The 22,615-nt window shown below is 37.1% G+C and overlaps 1 protein-coding gene across 2 annotated transcripts in view; it reads left to right on the top strand.

Annotated features, from left to right (window-relative positions):
* The window catches only part of LOC113416787 (uncharacterized), a 45,341-nt gene that overhangs the window by 4,419 nt on the left and 18,307 nt on the right, over window positions 1-22,615 (top strand). The window contains exons 2-7 of one of the 2 annotated variants that reach the window (XM_026674864.2): window positions 627-741; window positions 2,019-2,101; window positions 9,812-9,870; window positions 12,197-12,341; window positions 18,093-18,262; window positions 21,257-21,411. In XM_026674864.2, coding sequence (XP_026530649.2) covers window positions 627-741; window positions 2,019-2,101; window positions 9,812-9,870; window positions 12,197-12,341; window positions 18,093-18,262; window positions 21,257-21,411 — 727 coding nt within the window. Of the gene's footprint in view, window positions 1-626; window positions 742-2,015; window positions 2,102-9,811; window positions 9,871-12,196; window positions 12,342-18,092; window positions 18,263-21,256; window positions 21,412-22,615 lie in introns of both variants that reach the window. The other variant, XM_087957850.1, reaches the window with a different exon arrangement.

The raw sequence follows: 22,615 nt of genomic DNA, 5'->3' as shown, positions 1-22,615 counted from the left end.
CAAGCCACACCCATCCAGTCACATGACCACCAAGCCACACCCACAAATTAGGCCACACCCACAGAAGACATTTTAAGACATTTGGACCCCACCCCTGGACTGCTGTAATAGTGCAAGCACTACTGAGGCAGGGCAAACTCCTGGAGGTAGCTGTGTGTGATGTCAGATACATATAAGTTAAGGGCAATGTTTTCAGCACAATGATGCAACTTCACTACCATCATTTTAACAAAAACATTAGTTCCAGTGATTCCTCTGGGAATAGGCTTATTCTTCTCTTATACATATATTCTGTTAATTGCTGGCAACTTCCTTCCTCTTCAGCTGAAAGCAGGTGCAGAGAAGTTGTAATTTGGTCTAGCACCTCTGTGGCCACTGAAACCAACATTTCTACAGCTGATATTCAGAGTTCCCCTTTATATCCAAATGTAATTAAATTGGGAAATCCAATCAGATTCCATTTGTTGTTTCTGATTTTGGACTCATTATATTTTGAACGCATCATATGCCTTATGAATGCCAAGGATGTGTTTTAGATGTTTATGTCATTCCCTGGAGCTCCTTTAACTGCTTGTTGAAATTAACTATGCCTGCAACTAATATATTATGTGGATCATTTTTTATAGACCAGGAAGTTTTTGAAAGCAGGAAATCAAGCCCAAAACAGGCTAGTCCTAAGAAACATTGGGAAAGAGCCAACATTTCATGCTCATCTTACACACAGAGAGAACTGAAGCCAAGGTTTGCTTATTTAATATTTAATACATTGATGTGAACAAAGCAGTGCATTTACAAAAGGCATATCTCATCTGCTCTGGTTTTCCATTTTTTTTAACCCAGAATTTATAATGGTTCCCTGCAGATTGCTTTATACTTTATAAATATCTCATGATATCAAGACTGTTCTTTTACAATCATACCAGTATATACCAGTCCTACTATTTTAAAGCGAATATGGGCTTCCTCTGTTAATGTTTTTCCTGCACAACTATTTCCATTTAATTAAGAAATACTAATTTGAAATGGATTATATTGAGTCTAGTATAAGTAATATTCTACACCCATGTGTAAATTTCTCTAGTAATATCTTTAGTGTATTCATATATGAAAGCAATGACAGGATGCAGGAGTAGAAAGTACATAGAAGTATGGTAAATCTTATTAGTATAAAGTTGATTTAGTTAGATTATTTTTATCGTCTCTATTATTTTTATCGTTTCTCAGTGTTTTTTACGTTCTTCTGTGCTTTGCACAGTTTTGCTTACCATAAAGGGAATAACATTGAAACGCATGCTTGAGTATAATAACCTAAATAAAAACAATAGGTCTTGGCATAGGCTGCGTATCACCAAAATGCATGAATTTCATGAGAATGGTGAACTTTGCATTTTTTAAGGCTAAAATTAGCCTGTTTGGTGTAGTGGCTAAATGTTAGGCTAGAAACCCGGAGGCACCTGAGGCCCCAAACCAGCTGGGTCACCTAAGTCTGGTCACATTCTGCCCTAGGAAGAAGGACATGGCAAACCACTTGCAAAAACCTTGCCAAGAAAACTTCAGGAATTAGTCCAGGCAGTCAGCAGAAGTCAAAATTGACTCAAAGGCACAAAAGCAAAACAAAGTTAATTGCTTATTCTGATTTTTAAATTTCTTCATCTTTTGATTATTTGGGGAAAATTGTAATCTGTTTTATTTATGGGCAGGTTAGCCCTATGTTGGATTCTTCAGCAAATCTAACAATCTGTTTACTTATCACAACAGCTCAGATATGGAGGAGGATTAGCTCTGCTGGGTTATTCCCCTTCAAAATGGCAAAACAACACAAGCTAAAGTAAGCTATATAAGCAGAAGAAATTTGAGTGCTGTAGTCCACTACCACATTATTAGCCTGTGCTACCTGCATATTTTTCCTTGTTCAAATCATGAAGGGGGAATGGTTTCTAAATATTGGTCCACAGAACATCTTGTATATCTTGAACATCTTGTTTTTATTAATGTTGCACTATTTTTCTCTGCAGAAGATCACAATGTGTCCGAAGGCCTGCAACAGGCAAGAAGTTAATGAGGAAGAACAATTATAACTCTCAGAACCAAACGTCTTCAGGTTTGTAGAATTTGAGGTGACATCCTTGTTGTCAAAAACTCTGTTCACTTTTCCTTCTATTCCTTGATCCAGGATATTCTGTTCCCAACCCAATGAGAGTGGCAAGAACCCATTGACCCTAAAATTAAGTTTATGAGAAATAAAATATATGAAAATGTTGTTTTTCTAACAGATCTTGTTTTCAGTCGTCATTTTAGTAGTAAAATTTACCTAGTTGTATGGGGTGGAGCAGGGATTGTCCACTGGGTTTCATCAGTTTAGCATGTTTTCATAAGGAATGTTTCATGACAATACAGTTCTTTGCTCTGTTAATTTTTTGTGGGAGCTCTGCTATCAGTCATGGGGTGATCTGTGTTGAATAGATCAGTGCAGATTGTTTTAATTAAAACAAGAATCAACCTCTCTGGGAACCAGTTGAATAAAATGAGTCTCCATTTTGAAATGTGAGAGGTTTATATCATTCTTTTTGGAATCTTTTAAAAATCTCCAGTTCTTTTTGTATTTTATCCAATACCAGCCCAGAGACCAGTGCATTCATGACTTTGATGATTCTTTATTTATTAATAAAAGTTTTATTTAAGTTTTCACAAAACATATAAATACAAATAAAATATCTTTTTTTGAGAATAGCGTGGCCCTGGGTTATCACTTCTCCATACAGACATAAACTCAATACATATTTATCTTATACATTCTAATCCATATCTTATAACTATTTTCGCAATTTTTTCAATAGCTTTTTCCTTTCTTTACTTCCTATAGCCTTATTTTAAATTATCTCATTCCTTTCTTAATTCAATTACATATCTTTTTCTAATTTTTAAAATCTTTCTAATCAATGTTTTTATACTTTAGTCTGTCCTGTTTACAATTTCATATTATCTTTTCTAATTTTCCCCTGTAATTACTAGACTGGAGTGTAACACCTTTGTATCTTTTTTCAAATCTTATTTAAAAATTTAAGTTACATCTTTACAGTTATAACATTCATTTTCTAACCTCTATTTTATAACACACATCTATTTTCAATCAAATTCTGCTTGGTACATTCCCTTAAAATACACACTAAATTCTTAAAAGAAAAAAGTATATATGTATATATATCTCTGTATATATGTATAATAATAGTAAGTGGAATAATTATTCTATTCAAGTACAGCTCTGCCATTAATATTAATAATAATCTTTTACATTTCTATTTCTTTTAACAAACATTACCTAGTAATATCAGTTGTTTTTCACTTTAATCATCTATATTTCATATTTTACTTATTACCGTCTTTAAATAAAAAACCAAACAATAGTTATTAACAGTAGTCAATAAAGTTATTATTCTTATTCAAGTTCATCTTGTCAACTGATAAAAATTTTCCATGTTTCTTTTCAGTTTTTTTTAAATGTTCTTTTTAAATCATTGAGAGCCTTATTCTCTTTACAAACAAATATTCCACTACACATCAATAGAAAATTTCTCTATCACTTTAATTATCTAACATATTTTCTAACCCTTTTCTGTTTCTAATATAACAATGCTATCCCATGTACTCTTGCAGAATCCTCTCCTTAAGTTAAATTTTAACCATTGTCTCTGTGTCTTTTAAATAGGTTTATACCTTTAATTCTTGTATGTTTTTCCTGTACCTCTATATCTTGTTTCTGTCTTTTGTAGCTTCTTTTTCTTTCCCTCTTCCCTCTCTTCTTCTCCCTCCCCATTGGGTCAAGTCCACCATAGTTTTAAGCAAATCCTCTGGTTATAGTTCCAATTTCAGAAACCAATTTTGTTATGAAAGTTTTCTGAGAAATTTTCATATACCTTCACTGAAACAGAAAACTTTGTATTACACCTTCAGTGACCCCTAGGAAATTTCTAAAGTTCATTCCGATGCTTGAATTAAATATTGCTATGACAGCACATCATTGCTTCTTCATGATTCAAATTAGATTTTTCTGTGGATGCTTAGGTCAGGACGATCAAAATTCCTATTTGATGGGATACAACAAATGTTAGTTTCTGCCATTTAAGTGCTTTGTTTTGTTTTAGTACCACTTAGTGGCTGTTCTCCTTTTGTATTTATGGTGGTTTGACATTGAAATGAGACACAGGGAACTGTCTCTGAGAAAAATGCCAACCCTGAGAGAACTCAGGTAGCAGTATTTATTGAGAAAAAACACAAGCAAAAATACAGTATGCATATTCAGAAAACAATGACCTCAACAGGAGATTACTTCACCAGCATGAGAACACACAATCTTGGAAAGTCCCAGATGTTACCTTGCTAGGATGAGATCATACAGCCACAGAAAGTCTCATGGGAAAGTTTGGAAAGTCCCATGAGAAAGCACAACTGTGTACCTTGAACTTTCACCCATTTTCCTGTTCCTTCTAAACTGGCAGAATCAAAACAGAATGAGGCACTCTGAGCAAAGATACTCCTACCCCCACCAAGAATGCCCACATCTCCTAGACTTACTGCTAGTTATACAAAGGCCTTACAGAAAATGATAAAATGATTAATAAAATATATTACCACATTCCCTCCTTTTTATTTATTCAAAGATAGGGGGTGTTTTAGTGGCATAGTACACAGTTCCCTCATGACCTGATCCCACACGCCGGAAGACTGAGGTACACATTTGTAATAGATTAGGAATACATTGAATAAAACAACATAATAAGATACATATAGCAATAATAATAACAACCCCTTGCAATAAGGAGCGAAACCATGATCCATCAGGAAGCCAGGACCACAGACTGTCCCAGAATGATGCATTAAACCCATCGGCTCCAGATTGATGCTGAGCAATACGATCTTCCATGTCCTGAACAGTTTTTGTAATGTTTGGCTCATAATTATGTATAAAAACACAACAATGCGAATGAATTAAAGCAGGGATCCCCAACCTTTTCGACGCCGCGGCCGGTTCCGCGTCAGCTGACGCCTGCCCGGTTCCGGCGTCAGCTGGCGCCGCCATCTTTTTGACGAAAATCACTTCCGGTGACGTCACGGAAGTGATTTTTCGCAAAATGGCGGCGCCAGCGCTTCTGGTGAGCTTTTTCGGGTAGAAATGGCTTTCTACCCGGAAAAGCTCACCAGCGCTGGCGCCGCCATCTTTTTGACGAAAAATTGCTTTTTTACCAAAAAAGATGGCGGCGCCCAGCAACCAGCGGCCCGGTAAGGCTTGTTCCGCGCTTCGCACGGTCCGCGGACCGGCGGTTGGGGACCCCTGAATTAAAGCACAAACTCCTCCTTGGGCAGCTAACATAATATCTAAAGCATATCGATTTTGCAAAGTAACTGTACGAATTTCAGACATTTCTACATTAATCATCTTAATATTCTTTATAGTATCATTAAACATAGCAACAGTAAAATTATTTAAAATATGAATATCCCTATAGTTCATAGCAATTCCCAAAGGTGGGATAAGACCTCGAGAAATTTGTGTCCATAGATTACCTCCCATGGTTAGACCCGAATCCAATTCCGACGATTTCGGATCCGAACCTCAGGAGGTAATGTATCTAACTTATAGATAACCGGAATGACAAACCCCAAAGTACATGTCCCTGACCAATTTGCAGGGATTTGTCGATATGCCCACAGTCCACATAAAAACCAAAACCCTTCCAGCTGTACATAACCTTGTTGACTTGCCGCTTGCATCAGCTGTTTCATGTCTAGATATTGATACTGGCCAAATGCGTCAGACTCATTTTTCCCATTTACCCAAGTTATGTTGTTCTCTGAACCATTTGTCCATTTAATAGTGTAATTGCAGACACTATGATTCCCCAAGAATTGTGAGTTTGTAATGTTTTGGAAACATAAATGTGCTGGAGACTGCAGTGCAGTCTTCACCTTGACCGTGAAGTTCATGGCATATGAAATGTTATGCTTTCCGGTCTGCAAGGTAGACCGATTAAATGGAACTCCATGTAGAGTCAGTCCTTCTCCCACTCTCCCAGGAAGGTGCATACACAACCAACAATTGGTGATGTTCAAGTTTTTGGCAGTTGTGCGCAAATCTTTAATGTAATTATTATCTGTCCACAAATCATCGCCCAAATCTCCGGCACGCTGAACATGCTGTTGCTGCTCTCTCCGCACCCGAGCAGCCCAGGACAGATTAGGCAGAATCAGCAGGATCAGGAACCACAGATGCGCCATCCTGCTCCTCCGAAACTTCCTTCACAGGTGCCTGCGAATGATCAGGCCGAACACACCGACCAGGAACCCAACGAATTTGACCAAGATGTTCAACTGCTGCATAACCACGTCCCCACGTTATCAGCTCAGCAGGAACCCATGCCGGATCCGGAAGGAACCGCACCAACACCCGAGGTCTCACCGCATCTGTAGAAGGAGAAGAAAATGCCTGCTGGCCGCGCCGCAGGGGGTTACCAGACAAATTTAAAAATTTAAAGTATATAAAGCTAGATTTAATTGATCTTGAATCGCCGGAAGCCCCAGGAGCTTCCCTCCTTTTTATTTAATTTAGTTAACATGGTCTTGAGCGTGGCATGTGAGCAACAAAACACACATTCACACGCTGCTCCAAACATCCTTGTAACAACAAAAGCAATCTTAAAATATCAGGTGATATTCCAGGAGACAAATAAGAACCTGCTACAAAGGGTAACAAATTATACACATACAATGAATCCACTATTAAATTAAAATCCTGATTGTGAAAATTTTGAAAAGCCAAAACTACAGCAGCAAGTTCTGCCTGCTGGGCAGACTTCTGCTCTGAAGTCACTTTTGTATGCCAAATTCCAGATTTATCTTTCCAAACACAAGCACCAAAAACTTTCCCTCCATCAGTAAAAACTGTAGGAGCATCTGATATGCCCAATGGTATCCTTTCTACATTTTGGGCACACTGATTTAGGACGAACACCCTGTCCCATTGATCTCTTATTCTGCTGACTTTGACCCCTCCAGGAGCCCGACATTGCGCTTTAAAATGTCCAGGCTTCCCACAATTGAAACAATTCCCCTTTTGAGCATGTCCTGTTTGTAAAGCCAGAGCTAAAGTTTCCATGTTAAAAGACTGACTCCCTACCTTTCTACATGCATTAATCAAATCCGCGATTTCTCGCTCTCCACTTACTATAAGTGGATTTAAAATCTTTTGCAATCTGTGTTAGCTTGTTCTACTGCTAACTTAAAAAGTAACTCTTTCTGGGCAAATTGATTATCAATTTGTCTTTCTATAGCCAATTTCAGTCTGCTAATGAAATTTTCATAGGGTTCATTGTTCCCTTGTTTGATGTTAGTAAAGGTCTTCTCACCACCTTCGCCGTCAGGGAGAGCCCCTACGGCTTGAAAATTAATTGTGGGGAGAAGAACGAACCCTTCCTCAGGCATACCATCTCTCTGTTGTTCCACTGTTGTAAAATTACCAGCTCTGTAAAGCTGATCTGGGGTAACATTTGCTGTTCCCCTCTGGACTGCCAGCTGTCTCCATTTCTGATCTAACACCAAATATTGAGCTGGAGTTAAAATCATATTCAACAGAGCTTTCCAGTCAGCCGAATCATTTTATTTCCATAACCAACTGCTTCTAACAATGCCTGAGTATATGGCGTTCTAACACCATATTCTTTTTGCTGCTTGCTTAACTTCCCTCAAAATTCTGAGCTGTAAAGGCTTCCACTCCCGCTGCGGATTTAATGCAGCATCCATGACAATTTCCACTGGATTAAGTTGAACTTCTACTCCAAACTCCACCAAATCATCTCCTGATAATTCCCTCTATTCTTTGCTTCTTGAATAGCTGCAGTAACTGCATCCACCTGAACCCTTAAAGGTAAACTCTTATCTTCTGACAAAGTATTTCTAGCACCAGACAGTCCCCCAGATTTATCTGGAGGTGCCGTCGGCGGCAACAAACGTACCGCATGGTAAAGCGGCAAACCTTCTTCGGGGTGCTAGGAGCGGTTGTTCATAAGTAGCTAACGCATCCATAATCACCCTCCAGGTTAACAAAATTGAAGAAGGGGCACGAGGTTCCTCGTGCAAAATTTCCCTATCTTTTCCAGGACTCTACTTTAATACTACCTCCTCCGATATGACTTAATATTTTTCCAAACATACTGTAGTAAGTCCTCAATTTCTTTCTTTCCTACAGCACAACCCCTACTGCCAATTCCAAACCCAAAACTATTCCCAATGATCCCTCTCAATTCCCTGATGTGCTCTTTCTGAGCCTTCGAGAGATCTCCCCCCATACTCATGAAAAGAATCTATCTTCGTCCAGCGAAGAAGATGAGGGCCCAGTCGACGTCCGCGACGATGAGTATAGGATGCGGGAAACGTATAGCCTTCCAAGCTATCACGTCGGGGTCACCATTTATGGTGGTTTGACATTGAAATGAGACACAGGGAACTGTCTCTGAGAAAAATGCCAACCCTGAGAGAACTCAGGTAGCAGTATTTATTGAGAAAAACACAAGCAAAAATACAGTATGCATATTCAGAAAACAATGACCTCAACAGGAGATTACTTCACCAGCATGAGAACACACAATCTTGGAAAGTCCCAGATGTTACCTTGCTAGGATGAGATCATACAGCCACAGAAAGTCTCATGGGAAAGTTTGGAAAGTCCCATGAGAAAGCACAACTGTGTACCTTGAACTTTCACCCATTTTCCTGTTCCTTCTAAACTGGCAGAATCAAAACAGAATGAGGCACTCTGAGCAAAGATACTCCTACCCCCACCAAGAATGCCCACATCTCCTAGACTTACTGCTAGTTATACAAAGGCCTTACAGAAAATGATAAAATGATTAATAAAATATATTACCACAGTATTTTGTATAGTGATTTTGTATGCTGTCATGTTACTGGAGTAGGATGGCCATATAAGTATTCTAAAAAACAAAGAAGCAAACAAATTATTTATCCATCCATCTATCCTAGTAATCAGAGACTGGTTCTTGATTTATTCATAACAAAATTGGTTTCTGAAATTGGAACTATAACCAGAGGATCTGCTTAAAACTATGGTGGACTTGACCCAATGGCTCATCAACATTTTAATTAACATCATTTACTAAAAGAGTGAGGAAATCAACTATTTGTTTTAGAGAAAAATAAAGCACAGTTTGAAACCATCATTTGCTGCTAGCTTTTCTGTTTGACAATGTTTTATTCTTGCAAAGTGTTGGCAGTCAACCAGGTGTTCACACTTGCTTCTGTTGACCTGTGGCAGAGTATCCCAGTATAACCAGTCAGTGCTTCTTTTCATTAACCAACAGCATGCAGAATTTAACATTTAGTTGGTGCCCTGGCTTCTGAATTACAGATTTTCTCACAGTAATTAAATTCTGCTTGCCACCCCTCTACATAGAAATGGAAGAATAATTTGCTACTGTCACCATCTTTTAGAATAAGCCATGTGACTTTGGTTGTGATTTTCTAAAAAATGTGATTTTTCTAAAATTGTTTATTCTGGAGAAAATTTTCTGGGCAACAAAATATTCTTTCTGTATATAAATTCCCACAGAAATCTGTAAAAATGCATGATGTCATAGGTTTGTAGCCAGGGTCTTCTTCCAGGAGCTGGAATCACATAATAGTGTAGAGCATTCTGCACATGTGGATGTGTAGGAAAGCTTCCTTGATCCCAAAGTGTGAAAGGTAAAATGAGGCAAATACTGCATATTTGGGAAACTCAAAGTTCATATTTCTTTTCTAGGGACACAATGTAGGCTGCAGTATGAAAACGCTTCTCAGGGTTATAACAAATTAAACATGGTAAGCATATGTTGTCTTCTAAGTTATATATTGCAACAGTAGCACCAGAAGCATTTGTAGAATGTATGTGTACCATTATGTAGTTAAGGTTTAGAAGTAGAACTTTGATAAGGTTATAAATCAAATCTTTTCCAAGATTGTGGTTTGTTTCATAAGGACACTGGTGTTTTCCCTTCACCAGAGGGACTTTTGAAATTGGCTGATTTTAAAATAGTTTTCTGGGTGTATGGGATACAGTCGATGATGGTTATGAGAATTGATGTTTGCAGATTGGCTGGCTTTTTCGTAAGAACATGTGTGGCTGAGGTATTGGCTGTGTGTCTATCAGCCTCCTGTGTTGTAACAACCTGGGTAATGGGCTGTGTGATGACCTTCTGAGTTCTATTACCCAGGTCGTTACAACACAGGAGGCTGATAGTCACACTGCCAATACCTCAGCCACACATGTTCTTATGAAAAAGCCAGCTAATCTACAAACATCAACTCCATCAACCAATCAAGAAATGACAACACAGCCAACCTCCCCACCAGTATATATAGGGAGACGACAGCTCCAATCACGCTTTGCTCGTATAAGCACAAAGCCGAAAGCACCAGCCTGAAGATGGCAAGTGGGACCTCGTCGAAACGTTGCCAAGATGCTCTCAATCTTACACGGGAAAAGACCCGAACACGCCAAGACCTACATACCTGTACCTGTGAAAATCTACAAAAACAAATATATTAAGAAAACAAACAAATATATATATATATATATATACATATACACAAACACACATGACACATTTTTAAAAATACAAATAAAAAATTCCATATCTGTCTGAACAGCATGTTGTCTGGACACAGTCAGTTTTAAGTAGAGATACATTAATCATAATAGTAATCATAACAGACATATCAGTATTAATCGCAAAATAGTAATACAATTAGTTTGTCCATCTTATAAAATTTTCAAAACAATTTTTTTTCTTATGTTTTTGGTCTTTTTAGGTTCTAACCTCTGTTCCATTAGTAAAATAAGTCCCATGTAAAAAAGCATTCTGTTTCTTCTTTTTCTTTTAAGTGTTAATCTATCCATCTCAGCATGTTCTAGTATTTTTTTTATAGTACTTTCATCTGTAGGAATCTCTTTTTTCCATTGTTGTGCAAACAATGGTTTTGAAGTTCTGACGGTTCTGCCCCCACGATTATATGATGGCATGTTGGACACTAAGCAGCTGACCTGTATTTATGGCTGTTTGCAGCGTCCCATCAAATGTGTTTTATAACATTTTTTACTGAAAATCAGCATTTACTTCTGGTTTTCAGAAAAACATCCCATTAAAAAAAACATTCACTTTATGACTGGCATGTGTTTAATGCCCCCCCACAAAAAAGGTAGCAAAAACATGTCTGGTTACATGAGGATCTCCTTTATGACTGTCATGACTTGCCATCATCATAGGCAGGCTTCATTATAGTTGTAGATCAAGGACTTTCTATATACATTCACTTCCTAATAGCCATGGGTTGCAGCCACAAGTTCATTTTCTAAGAATGCCAGTGTGGCATGGTTGGAAATACAGTGCATCTTGAGGCTGGACCTCTTCTCTTCAAATCTTTTAATTAAAATAATATTTTAAAAGTAGCCATTCTCATGATGATTGCTCTATATTGTATGGTTTTGTGTTCTATAACTATTTTATGAAAATACAGTATAGAAAAAAATGGAGGTCATGACTATGACTCTTTCTACGATATGCTAATCTATGTTTAACCAAATCTTAGTTTACTAAATTAACTTGATTATTGGCAGTTGTACAACACAATCAATCATGGACTACTCAGTCACAATTTGGTCTGGTACTTACAAGCAATGGTTATATTGCCTTTGATTATACACATTTTTCTAACTTCTGATAGCGTGCTTGATTTTACCAATTAAAATTGCAAACAAAATTAACTTTTTGTGTTAAATGAATCGTGTAGCGGTTGTCTATCAGTGTCATGAACATGCACGGAACCTTACATGTGTGTATATGGGAATTATGTTCCACATTCTTCCAATTCTTTGTTTGAAATTGTTTTATTAAAAATACAGTGATAATTTAGTTTAAGCATTGAACATTTTTAAAGCATCCAGACTGTTAAAAAGAAAAAAAAAGTTACAGGTATCTTTCAGATGAGAACAAAATACAAAAATAACATTTTTAAATTAAATCATAAACTTGATCTGCTACTACCTTGCTCACATGTGTCTCATTTATTTCAGTATTGGGCTGACTTGCATGCTTGTCACTGTTGTTGTTTTGGGATTCAATTGCTTTCTTGTTTTGTTTTGTTTTAGAAAAGTGACTGCAGTCTCACACCGTGGCTGCTGCTTCCTGATGAATTGTGGCTTTGTATCTTTTCCCTGCTGACTCATAAAGATATTTCTCGGATTTCCCAGGTGTGTCGTCACTTTTATCAACTAGCTGGAGATAAATTCCTTTGTAAGTACATTAAAATGAATAAACATTAAGAGGTTGGAGTAATATAAAAGTCCTGTATCGTTATTTTAAAATCTCATAAGTTTAAACACATACAGGTATGCACATTTATATCTAGCTGAGACAACTGGAGCCAAGTTTTCATGCCCTGATATTAAATTAAAATAACTTACATATATGTTTGTTTGCACATTTTTGCAGTCATTGGAAATCTTTTGTATTTTAGTTCTGTTTTTGTATTTCTTGTTTACAGTATTTGTGTATGCTGTAAACATTTTTTGCTTCACTTTTGTCAGGTTATTATCTAGTAGAAACATGTTTGTAATTTTTAAAGAATTCAGTACTGAATTACACCAAAAGGTTTTTGTATATTTTTAATGGCAGAATGTTCTTCCTAAGTGCAAAATAGTGAATTTCAAGGTAGTGCTCACTTAGGATTAATCCTGAGCTGCGTATAAAGTTGTGTGGTTCACTCCTCTGGGCCATGTACAGATGTGTAACCGGGATGAGTCATGGATATTTAATATCACAAATGTAATCATCAGAGTTTGAACTTGACTTGAACGTTATCTTCAGAATGCACCAACAGAACATAATTTTACTTTTCCTGTGTTGCACATCTATGTTGCTAAAAAAATCCTTTTTAAACACTATGAGACTGATAGTAGCTGGAAGGTTCATAGTAAGTTGTACATTATTCCTCTATGCCATGGTAAACACACTTTAAGTATTAATTCTAATGGCAGAACTGCATGCATATGGAAACATACTCAGGAAACATTTGATGAAAGTTACTGCAGGAGCAAGGACTTAACTTCTTTTGTGCTGTCTTATGACATTTTGCTGCCTAAGGTAAAGAATGAAATGCCTGTCACGACTCCAATAAAGAATGGACTGGAGCCGAGACAGCCAGGATGTGATACGACCATAGTCTTTTACTTGCCTTGTGTTACCACGTGGACGTTATGATGAATATTCTTCAAATAACTGACATCGGCTTCCTGACACGGGGTGGTGCAATAATAATGATTCATGGCTGGATGTCAAAGGGGTGGTGTTGTAATAACGATAGGAGAGAAATAGGGGTACATGGACTCATCGAGCAGGGGAAAGGTGCAGTTACCATGTTTCTTTAATTTAAGGATGCCGGATGTTAGGCAGCAAAGGTGGCTGGAAGGTGGTTATAGTAATTATGTTGTTATCCAAAGTATAACATGTATAAATACAGCTCTGGGTTGCAAGGAAACCCAGAGCTGACTTTAAACATAATTTGATTGCTGTTACCTGTTGTTGTGGTGTGGGAGACGAATAAAAAACTTCACTGAAGCTACACGAGTAAGTTGATATCTTATTGTTCACCCTCTCAACCTTGGACGAACAGCTGACAATGCCTTCTTTCTTTTTCCTAAATGTTTGGCAGATGAATCTTATACAGATAGACATACTGATACATTACTCACAGGTAACCATAGAAGAGATTTCTGATTACCAATATTTATGTTAGCAGCATTTATGTGAGAAGCAATGTGATAGCAATAGTGACAGTAAGTATCTTCATGACTACAAAATTAGGCCTGCATTTCAGATAACCAATTGGTGGTAGCAAGCAGTATAGATTTCTGTACCTTTTTGCTGCTATTTAGTGGGTATCTGAATTTTGCAATCTAGATACTGTATGGCAGCTTTAATCATATCAATATCTGCCAAGCCTGGAATGAGCTGGCTTCTGTCAATCTATTTGTTAAAGTAGGACGTTGTCAATAGACTTACTTGCTCGTGATATGATTCACAGATAGTTATATAATACAGCCAACCCAACCCTGTAAAAAGTAAACAGGGCTGATTCAGAGCATGGCTATGGCAGAGAGAGGGAGAGAGAGGGAGGGAGGGAGGGAGATAACATAGTAAAAGAAAGCCTGAGGTGGCCTTTTTTTATTTACATCCAATTAAAAAAAATGGTTAGGAATGTACTAGAGTACCTGACAAACTAGGTTTCCCCCCCACTTTCATTATGTTATAAATTTTAGTACGTTGTGTTGATACTGATGTTTATATAGTACATAGACAATTATCATTTTATTATGTAAACAGCTTAGAGTATAGAAAAGAGAAAGAAAAATTACTAAATTACAGTTTATTTAATAGCAATATTGCATGCATAAAATTATTTAGCTTTTTCATCCAAAATTGAGCATAAGATTGAAAAACAACATTATAAATCATATAAAAATAATTGTTATATATTAAGATTTCAATCTTAATTTTACTTATAAAAGTCTTCCTTGTTGCTTAGGTGGTGCATGTGTAATACCTACTAATAAAAGGAAAAGATAAAGCAAATTTAATGATAATTAATAACTAAACAAAAGGAACATAATAAAAATAATTGCTGGAGTCCTTCATTTATAGAGAGTTCCCAACAGCTGCAGTGGCGCAGTGGTTAGGCTACTTTTGCTGACTGCCAGCTGCCTGCAATTTGGTAGGTGTGCAACACAAGATTTGGTGCTGCTGATAAACTTCTAAGAAATGGAAAATGCTTTGTATAATTGCTATAAAAGAAAACAAATTGAAGGTTATTTGCTCTATGTCAGTAGCTCTAGGCTTGTGTTAGTTCCCACAGTGAATTCCAAAGCAAACACTTAGCACCTTGAGTAAAGAAAGGCAGCCAATTAGATGCAGCTAAGACCTGTCTTTCAATAATACATAAATATTGCATAAGGTGTGTATATATTTTAGGCTTGCTTTTGTTAAGATGCATGATCTTTGCATCATTACACCCCCACCCCCCCCAAAAAAAAATCTCTCAAAAAAGTGGCTGAAATACTTCGCTAAAAGACAAGGAGAAATACACTTTATCAAACGTTTCAGTATAAGTTGTACACGTGGAGTCAAGGATGTAAGAAGTCTACTAATTAAACAAATCTGAATAAGTTTGGTTTACTGCATCTTTGCTGACATCCCACTGATTTTGTTAGTATTTAAATTCCATTTAGAATTTAGAATAGAATAGAATAACAGAATTGGAAAGGACCTTGGAGATCTTCTAGTCCAACCCTCTGCTTAGGCAAGAAACCCTATACCCGTGGTGGCGAACCTATGGCATGCATGCCACAGGTGGCCAGCTCTTGCGGATAAAATAAAGTTAAGCTCTAAACATATTACATTCAAGAGGAATCCATTTAGATGATGCTGTGTATTAGTTCTCATTGACTAATGACTATGGGATGCTATGACCACACAGAATTTTCTTAACAATGGCAACTGGGACTGCTGCAACTGCCATCCAAAGTCAGCATGGTCATGAAACAGTGTGCTTTATCACCACATTGGAGTTGTTGGTCCCATTACTATTGTTCAGTGAGGATTACCTATACTTCTGTTGCAAATAAAGTGTGGTAAGCTGGCCTGGATGCATTGTGGATGCCTTTCCTGGGTTGGGCTCAAGAGCAAAGTTCAAGGCACCTGTTGGGACTTCTGAAAATCAAATATATGAAATGAACTTCTTATTCTTTTTTCTATGTCAAACTGGGACAGTTGCACCTTCCCAGGTCATGGCAAACAGCCACAGAGCTGCACAATTTGGGGGCTCCTTGATGTTGCTCAAGGCAGGGGTGCAGGGCAGCCCAAAAGGCAGAACCTGGGGGGAGACAGAATTGGAGACAGCCCTTTACCTTACTGATGCTCGGAGCTGGAAGAGACCAATACCAGAATGTCCCAAAGATGCTTTTTCAAGAGGCAACTGAATTATCTGAATACCAGAATGGTTTGCTTTGGGTCCTTGGCTAACAACTGCTCACCTTCGCTTAAAGACAGCAATGGAGATCACCAAGATTGCGGTCACTAAGCAATGTGATCATGTGGAATCTCACTTTACAACCTCATTGTTTAGCAACAGAAATTTTAATTCAATTGGAGTTTTAAGTCGAAGACTATCTGTACTGGATCTTCCTGGAAAGCATTGCAAGACTACTTCCTATCTGAGTTGAACCTTGTTTGAATAACAAGGCCCTTGTGAGGGTTATGGTTTTTCTCAAATTGTGGTCATTGCTGTGACCTACAGTTTGTTTCTTATCCTTGCCTTTTAGCTTTTAACTTCTAATTCTGATTTGTTCTTCAGCCTTTTATACTGCTTGTCCTAGACTCCCTGGATTATTATCTCACTTTAGATAACTGCCAATTTATAAATAGCAACTGCTGGCAAATTACACATACTTTGAGTTTTCAATTTGGTCAAATGCCACTTTCATTACTCTGGTCTATATTTCAAGATTACTATGATATTTTAATAGTTCTATGTGGTGAATATTATATCATTTATTATATAGCTATAGTGCTTCATATGGTATTTTTAGAGTGGAATAAACTTCATTAATTTTGCTAGAGTTTGCACCTGTGTAAACAATGCATGAGATAGAACTATAAATTTGTGAGGCATGGAAAATATAAGGCTGGATCTGAAGAATCATTAATGGAAGAAATCGGTCACCTCTGTTTTTCAAACACTTTTAAGAATCAGTGCACCTTTGTTCTCAAACAGTTGTTATTGCCTCTGGAAGAAATTACATACGATTTTAAGAAAAACAGTTATTTCCCCTTTTCTTCATTACTCTATAAAAAAGAGTTTAATTGAATTAGGAGATGAACTTTTCAATTCTAGTTCATACCATTTAATTTGCTTGCTTTGATATCATCTAGTGTTTATTTGGTACATAAAGTTTGTGATCCAAAGAGCTACTTTAGAGGAGGCTACGAGGTTATTCTGCCTCAGTCATTGGAATTTTTAGTATTTATTCAGTAAATGAATAATTATCATTAGACACTGCCTCAGCAGATGACTCCCATGACATTATGTAACTTGCCATTAGCACACCCAAGATGGATTTGCTTTCTCTAGGTGGCTGTACACTTGTCAGAATAATATAATAACAAGCCCTAGCTTGCATGAAAAATTTGATTACAATTACACTGGCAATACCCTAGGTCAGGGGTCTCCAACCTTGGCAACTTTAAGACTTGTGGACTTCAACTCCCATAATTCCTGGGAGGTGAAGTCCACAAGTCACAAGTTGCCAAGGTTGGAGACCCCTGCCCTAGGTCATCCAATTAACACTGCAGCTTTCTTTCTTGGTATCCTGAGTCTTCTTCCATGCTATTGATACATCAGATATAGTGGTTGGAATTTAAAATGGGGCTTGAGAAAATCTAATTTCAAATCTTTACTTGTTCAGATGCAGTGAATGATGTGGTGAGTAGTTGCCACAATCCATCTCCAAAGAAAAGAAAATCACACATTTTGTCCTAAACTTTCTTGGGGAATATTAATAAATGGACATAAACTGTTTCAACCTTTCTCCTCAAGACTTTAGGGCATTGCATGCCAAAACAACTAAACACAAAGATAGTTTCTTCCACTCAGCTAAATACCTAACTCCTACAACACTGTCTTCTGCCCAAAGATATTTACCCATGTAGTAGGCTGTGCTACTATTATCCTTGTCATCTTGTCATCCCTCTCATCTTTCTCACAACTCATCTTTCCTATTACCTTCTCCTATTGATATATTATGATTTATCAATGGTTGTTGTACCTTATGATTTATGATTGTATCTTATGATTTATGGCTTATCACTTTGTTGTTTGTATGAACACTGAGAGCTTATGCACTGTATCATTCTAAAAGAAATATTATAAAAAGTCTTTAGTTAATGAATAAACATCTACCTGCACCAATAAACTAGGTTATTTTTCTCCAGGGAAGAAGATTCAACTTAAAGATTGCCACTGCTTGAACAATGACTGGTTGATTAGTTTAGGAAAACATCACCCTGAGTGTTTCACTCTTGATCATTGCCATGATAAAGATCACAGAATTTCTGAGGTTGGACTAAAACAATTCTTCCAATACTGTGAAGGATATCTCAAGGTAATGTCCACTTTAAATATAAAGCTTGGTTTTGGTTTTGTAATTATAGCAAGTTGGGAAATATTTATTATTTTTCATTATAATTTATGTAGATTTTAAAATATACTATTATATGTGAACATGGTACAGTACAGAGGTCGTAATCAGCAGGTTCTGACCAGATCTGGAGAACCGGTAGTGGAAATTTTGATTGTTTGGAGAACCAGCAAATGCCACCTCTGACTGGCCCCGCCCCCATCTATTCTCTGCTTCCTGAGTGATTGGCTGATTGGCTGGGTCTTCTTTTGTTGCCCTGTACAAGAGAACAGAGCTGGAAAGCAGGTTAGTGGGGTGGGGAGGAAATAGAGATTTTACAGTATCCTTCCCCTACCATGCCCACCAAGCCATGCCCACAGAACCGGGAGTAACAAATTTTAAATCCCACCACTGGTACAATATAAGGGAAATAACAAAGTTTCTACACACACTACTGGATCTTGATGCTCACAGTGGGCCATATTCTTTCTAGTTTAATACAATATCAATAATATTGATTTCACAAAATTAAAAAAAATATTCTATTGAAAACCAAGCTCTACTCGCTTCAGTATGGTTTCCGTATTTACATTAATTCTGATTTTCAATGAAACATGAATAAGAGTAGATTGGATATTTTTACCCAATTGGTTTCTCATAGGAACTCTTCCATCCTAGAGCTGGGGATGAGATCTTATTTAATTCTCAAAGAGGTACTACAGGGTACCTAAAGTAAAAAAAAATTAAAGCTCCAAGGACTGTAAGGAAGAATGAAAAGTCCTGTAATATGCACAAAAGTTCACTTATACATGTTAGATTTGACCGAAATATAAAGCTGTCCACACCAGATTCTTCTGTATAGCCTTGAATACATCTTCTGTGCTGCAACCTTGTGAATGGTCCTGATTCTTTGCTCCTGATATTAATCTGGTCAACTAAAATTCCACTCTAAATTGATGCCAGATAAGGATCAATGGAATTCAATAGGGATTGGACTTAGAGTACTTGTGGGAATGCAGTGACTCTAAGCAGATGGTGTGCTTAACTCTGCCCCAGCTCTGTCTGCTCTTCTACAAGTTCCTTGGAATTATTATTCTCAGAGGTTTAAAATACTCAAGCAAAAAGCAAAAACTCTACTTTTTACAAATTTTCATGCACATACACTACCCATAGGAGATATGAAATTTATCCCAGTGCATTGAATAACCTGATAAATTACTAGCATTGTACAATGTAAATATTTTTTGTACAATATACAGTATAATTATCAATAAGACATAATATCCATCTGCAATAATAACAGCTGGCATTCAGTCCGCTTGTTGTTATACTGAGCATGTCTTCCCTTTGCTTAATAAGGCAAACAAGTGGTTCCAAAATCAAATTAAAAAACAAAAGGGCATCTATGACATGTTCATAAGACATCTTGATAGATAAAAAGGTAATTCTACTTGTAGTAACGCTTCCATATTAAAGGCCATTTCACAATAAGACCAGAATGGCTGATTTCAACTTTTCTGACTGTATATTCTTAACAATAATGAGTAATCTAATTGCAAAAATTGTAATTCAGGATGTTATGATAACAAACTAGCTGTCTGCTATATAAGCAATATAATTTTAGAATGTAGTATTAGAAATGAGAGCTAAATGTTGACCTAATTTTCTGTTGAGGTCATCCCAAGAGGTCAGATATATGGAGTAAGGCAGTATTTGTTCTTTCTCCATTATTTTCTCATGCAAAAAGAGTAAATTAATTTAACTATCTACAGGTATGCCCTTATTTTATCTTCATGCTGAAAGTATGTTGGTCAGTATGTTGTTCTTCTAACAGGCCCCACTGCCTGATCCAGAACTGGAAAGATCTAGCAGGTAGTAGTACCTATCCAAAAATAAAGGGTTTTTTTGAGATTGGAAAATGAAATCCAATCAATCCAAGATGTCAAGCTAGAAGCCCCAAGATTTCAACTCAAATTAATTAACCCTGTTTCTATTTCAAGAAATGTTTTCTTACATGAGTCATTTGTCATTGCCCATCTAGTATCGATATCCCAGTCAGATTTATTAATGTTCAGATGGCATTTTAAGATGAGAAAAGTCCAGGGGAGGCTATTTTCTTATTAAAAGATTGTAACAGACAGTACATTTTTCAAACTACAAAATTGAAGGTTAGAAATTAATAACATTATAAATAGAATTAATACAAATTAAAAAGAAAAGTGATATTTGATTTATTGTTAATTTTCTGCAAGTCAGTGTCTTCCTGATTCATTCCAAAATTATATATCGTTACTGCTACTGAGATCAAGAGGGGGCTTTTGTTTATCCCTGCAGTAGAAATATTCTGAGAAATGATGATGGAAGCTGACAGAAAAACTGGAGAAAACAAAAACATATTAAAAACTGCAGATACAGTATCTCCCACCCTTTTTTTCCCTTTCTTTTGTCTGTCATAAACTATGTAAGGTTGAATAGTTGCTGTGAGGACAGAACATAAAGTCGAAGCAATAGTAATGAAATCTGCATAATATTTATGAATTTTCAATTCTTTGATTTGATCGTTACAAACATTTTTGTCTAGCATTTAATTTGAAAGGAAGCTTATTGTAATAAATTTTATTTTCTTTTAATCATCCTGTTGTAAACATAAACAATAGGATTGGGTGGGTGTTTTAGATTCAAGGGATGATTTAGAGAATACACAGGTTTGCATGGAGCATCTTTCAGCAACTTCTTAAACCAAACACATTTTTCTCAGGATCACATTGCAGTTGTAAGATTCCAGGAAAAGAAGCAGCTGCTTTAAGGAATTGCTGACAGCTTGCAACTTCCAAGCCCCCTTTTTGCTTTACAACTGAAGTGTGGCACTGCCCTAAAATAAACAATAAACAATTCTGATTGATGTATAAGGTATGCTAACAAAAGTAATTGTTTCAGTCAATTCATTGCAATTTCCTTTTTTCCCCGTTTTGTACTTAGGAACTGAGTATAAAAAACTGCAGTGGTTCTGGATATAAAGGGGACAGAATTCTCCTTCATGCAAGCACCTTTTGCTATAATTTGGCGGTTGTAGATATAAGTTGGACAGGAACTACTGATTTTGGACTCGATGCTCTAGTCAAAGGTTCTAGAAGGTATCTAAAAAAATCCTGAAAACACCTTTGCCACCAAATACTTTTACCACCATTTTGTACAATCAGTTGCAAATGCGCAAGGCCAATTAGATTAATTATATCTAAGATTACATAGGAGTTTCTTGCAGTTCGGAATGCCCTGCCCTGCTTTTTATCAGAATACTTCTGTTTCACTCCTCACATTGTTCTGTTCTGTCCATAAGACATTAGTAATTTATGGCAATTTATTGTTAATTTCTATTTTCCTCTGTTTTTCTCTTCCCCGCTAGTATTTCTATTAATTAGGGTGTTTTCCCTGATGATTCCATTCACTCATGCCATGATCACCTCATGGCTTGACTACTGCTACACTCTCTGTGTTAGGTCTTCCCTTGAAGACACCAGGAAGCTTAAAGTGGTCTAGAATGCAACAGAGCAGATTGCATCTCTGCTCTGTGAGCTGTACAAGCCAGTTTGTTTCCAGGTGCTGGTTATTACCTATAAAAGTTGACATGACATAGGGTTTGGTTACTTGAGGGGCCACCTGTCTTCCACATTATCTGCCTGACCAATTCAATGTGGCAGGATTGGCACACTCCAGGGTCCTTCAGTTAAACTATACCATGCACTGGAACCAGAGGTGGTATTCAGCAGGTTCTGACCAGTTCTGGAGAACCGGTAGCGGAAATTTTGAGTAGTTCAGAGAACCAGCAAATACCTCCTCTGACTGTCCCCTCCCCCATCTATTCTCTGCCTCCCGAGTCCCAGCTGATCGGCTGGATTTTCTTTGGTTGCCCTGCACAGGAGAATGGAGCTGGAAAGCCGGTTAGTAGGTTGGGGAGGGAATGGGATTTTGCAGTAACCTTTCCCCAGGAATGGGGAGGGAATGGAGATATTACAGTATCCTTCCTCTGCCACACCCACAGAAATGGTAGTAAATTTTTTTGAATCTGACCACTGATTGGAACCCTGTAAATGTGGTTTCTCAGTGCCTGCTGTTTAGATTGAGGTCACTCCCAAGTTCTGGACAGCCCCACTTAGCTGGTGTTTGGAAGGGCCTTAAAAACCTGGCTCTGCCCAGTTCTTTTGTAAAGATGAGTGAAGTCCTCTTTGGCAATTTATTTATTCTTGTTCCTGTCGAGGCCATCTTTACTCTTTAACTTGGTCTGCCATTTTAAAATTGTTTTTAACGTATTTATTTGTAACCATGAATACAATAAATAAA

The sequence above is a fragment of the Notechis scutatus genome, chromosome 2 (assembly GCF_049901735.1).
Source record: "Notechis scutatus isolate UNSWTSFEM ecotype Mainland chromosome 2, rNotScu1.2, whole genome shotgun sequence".
Lineage (NCBI taxonomy): Eukaryota > Metazoa > Chordata > Lepidosauria > Squamata > Elapidae > Notechis > Notechis scutatus.
Note: the sequence above shows the minus strand (reverse complement) of the source record. Positions and strands in the feature narration are given on the sequence as shown.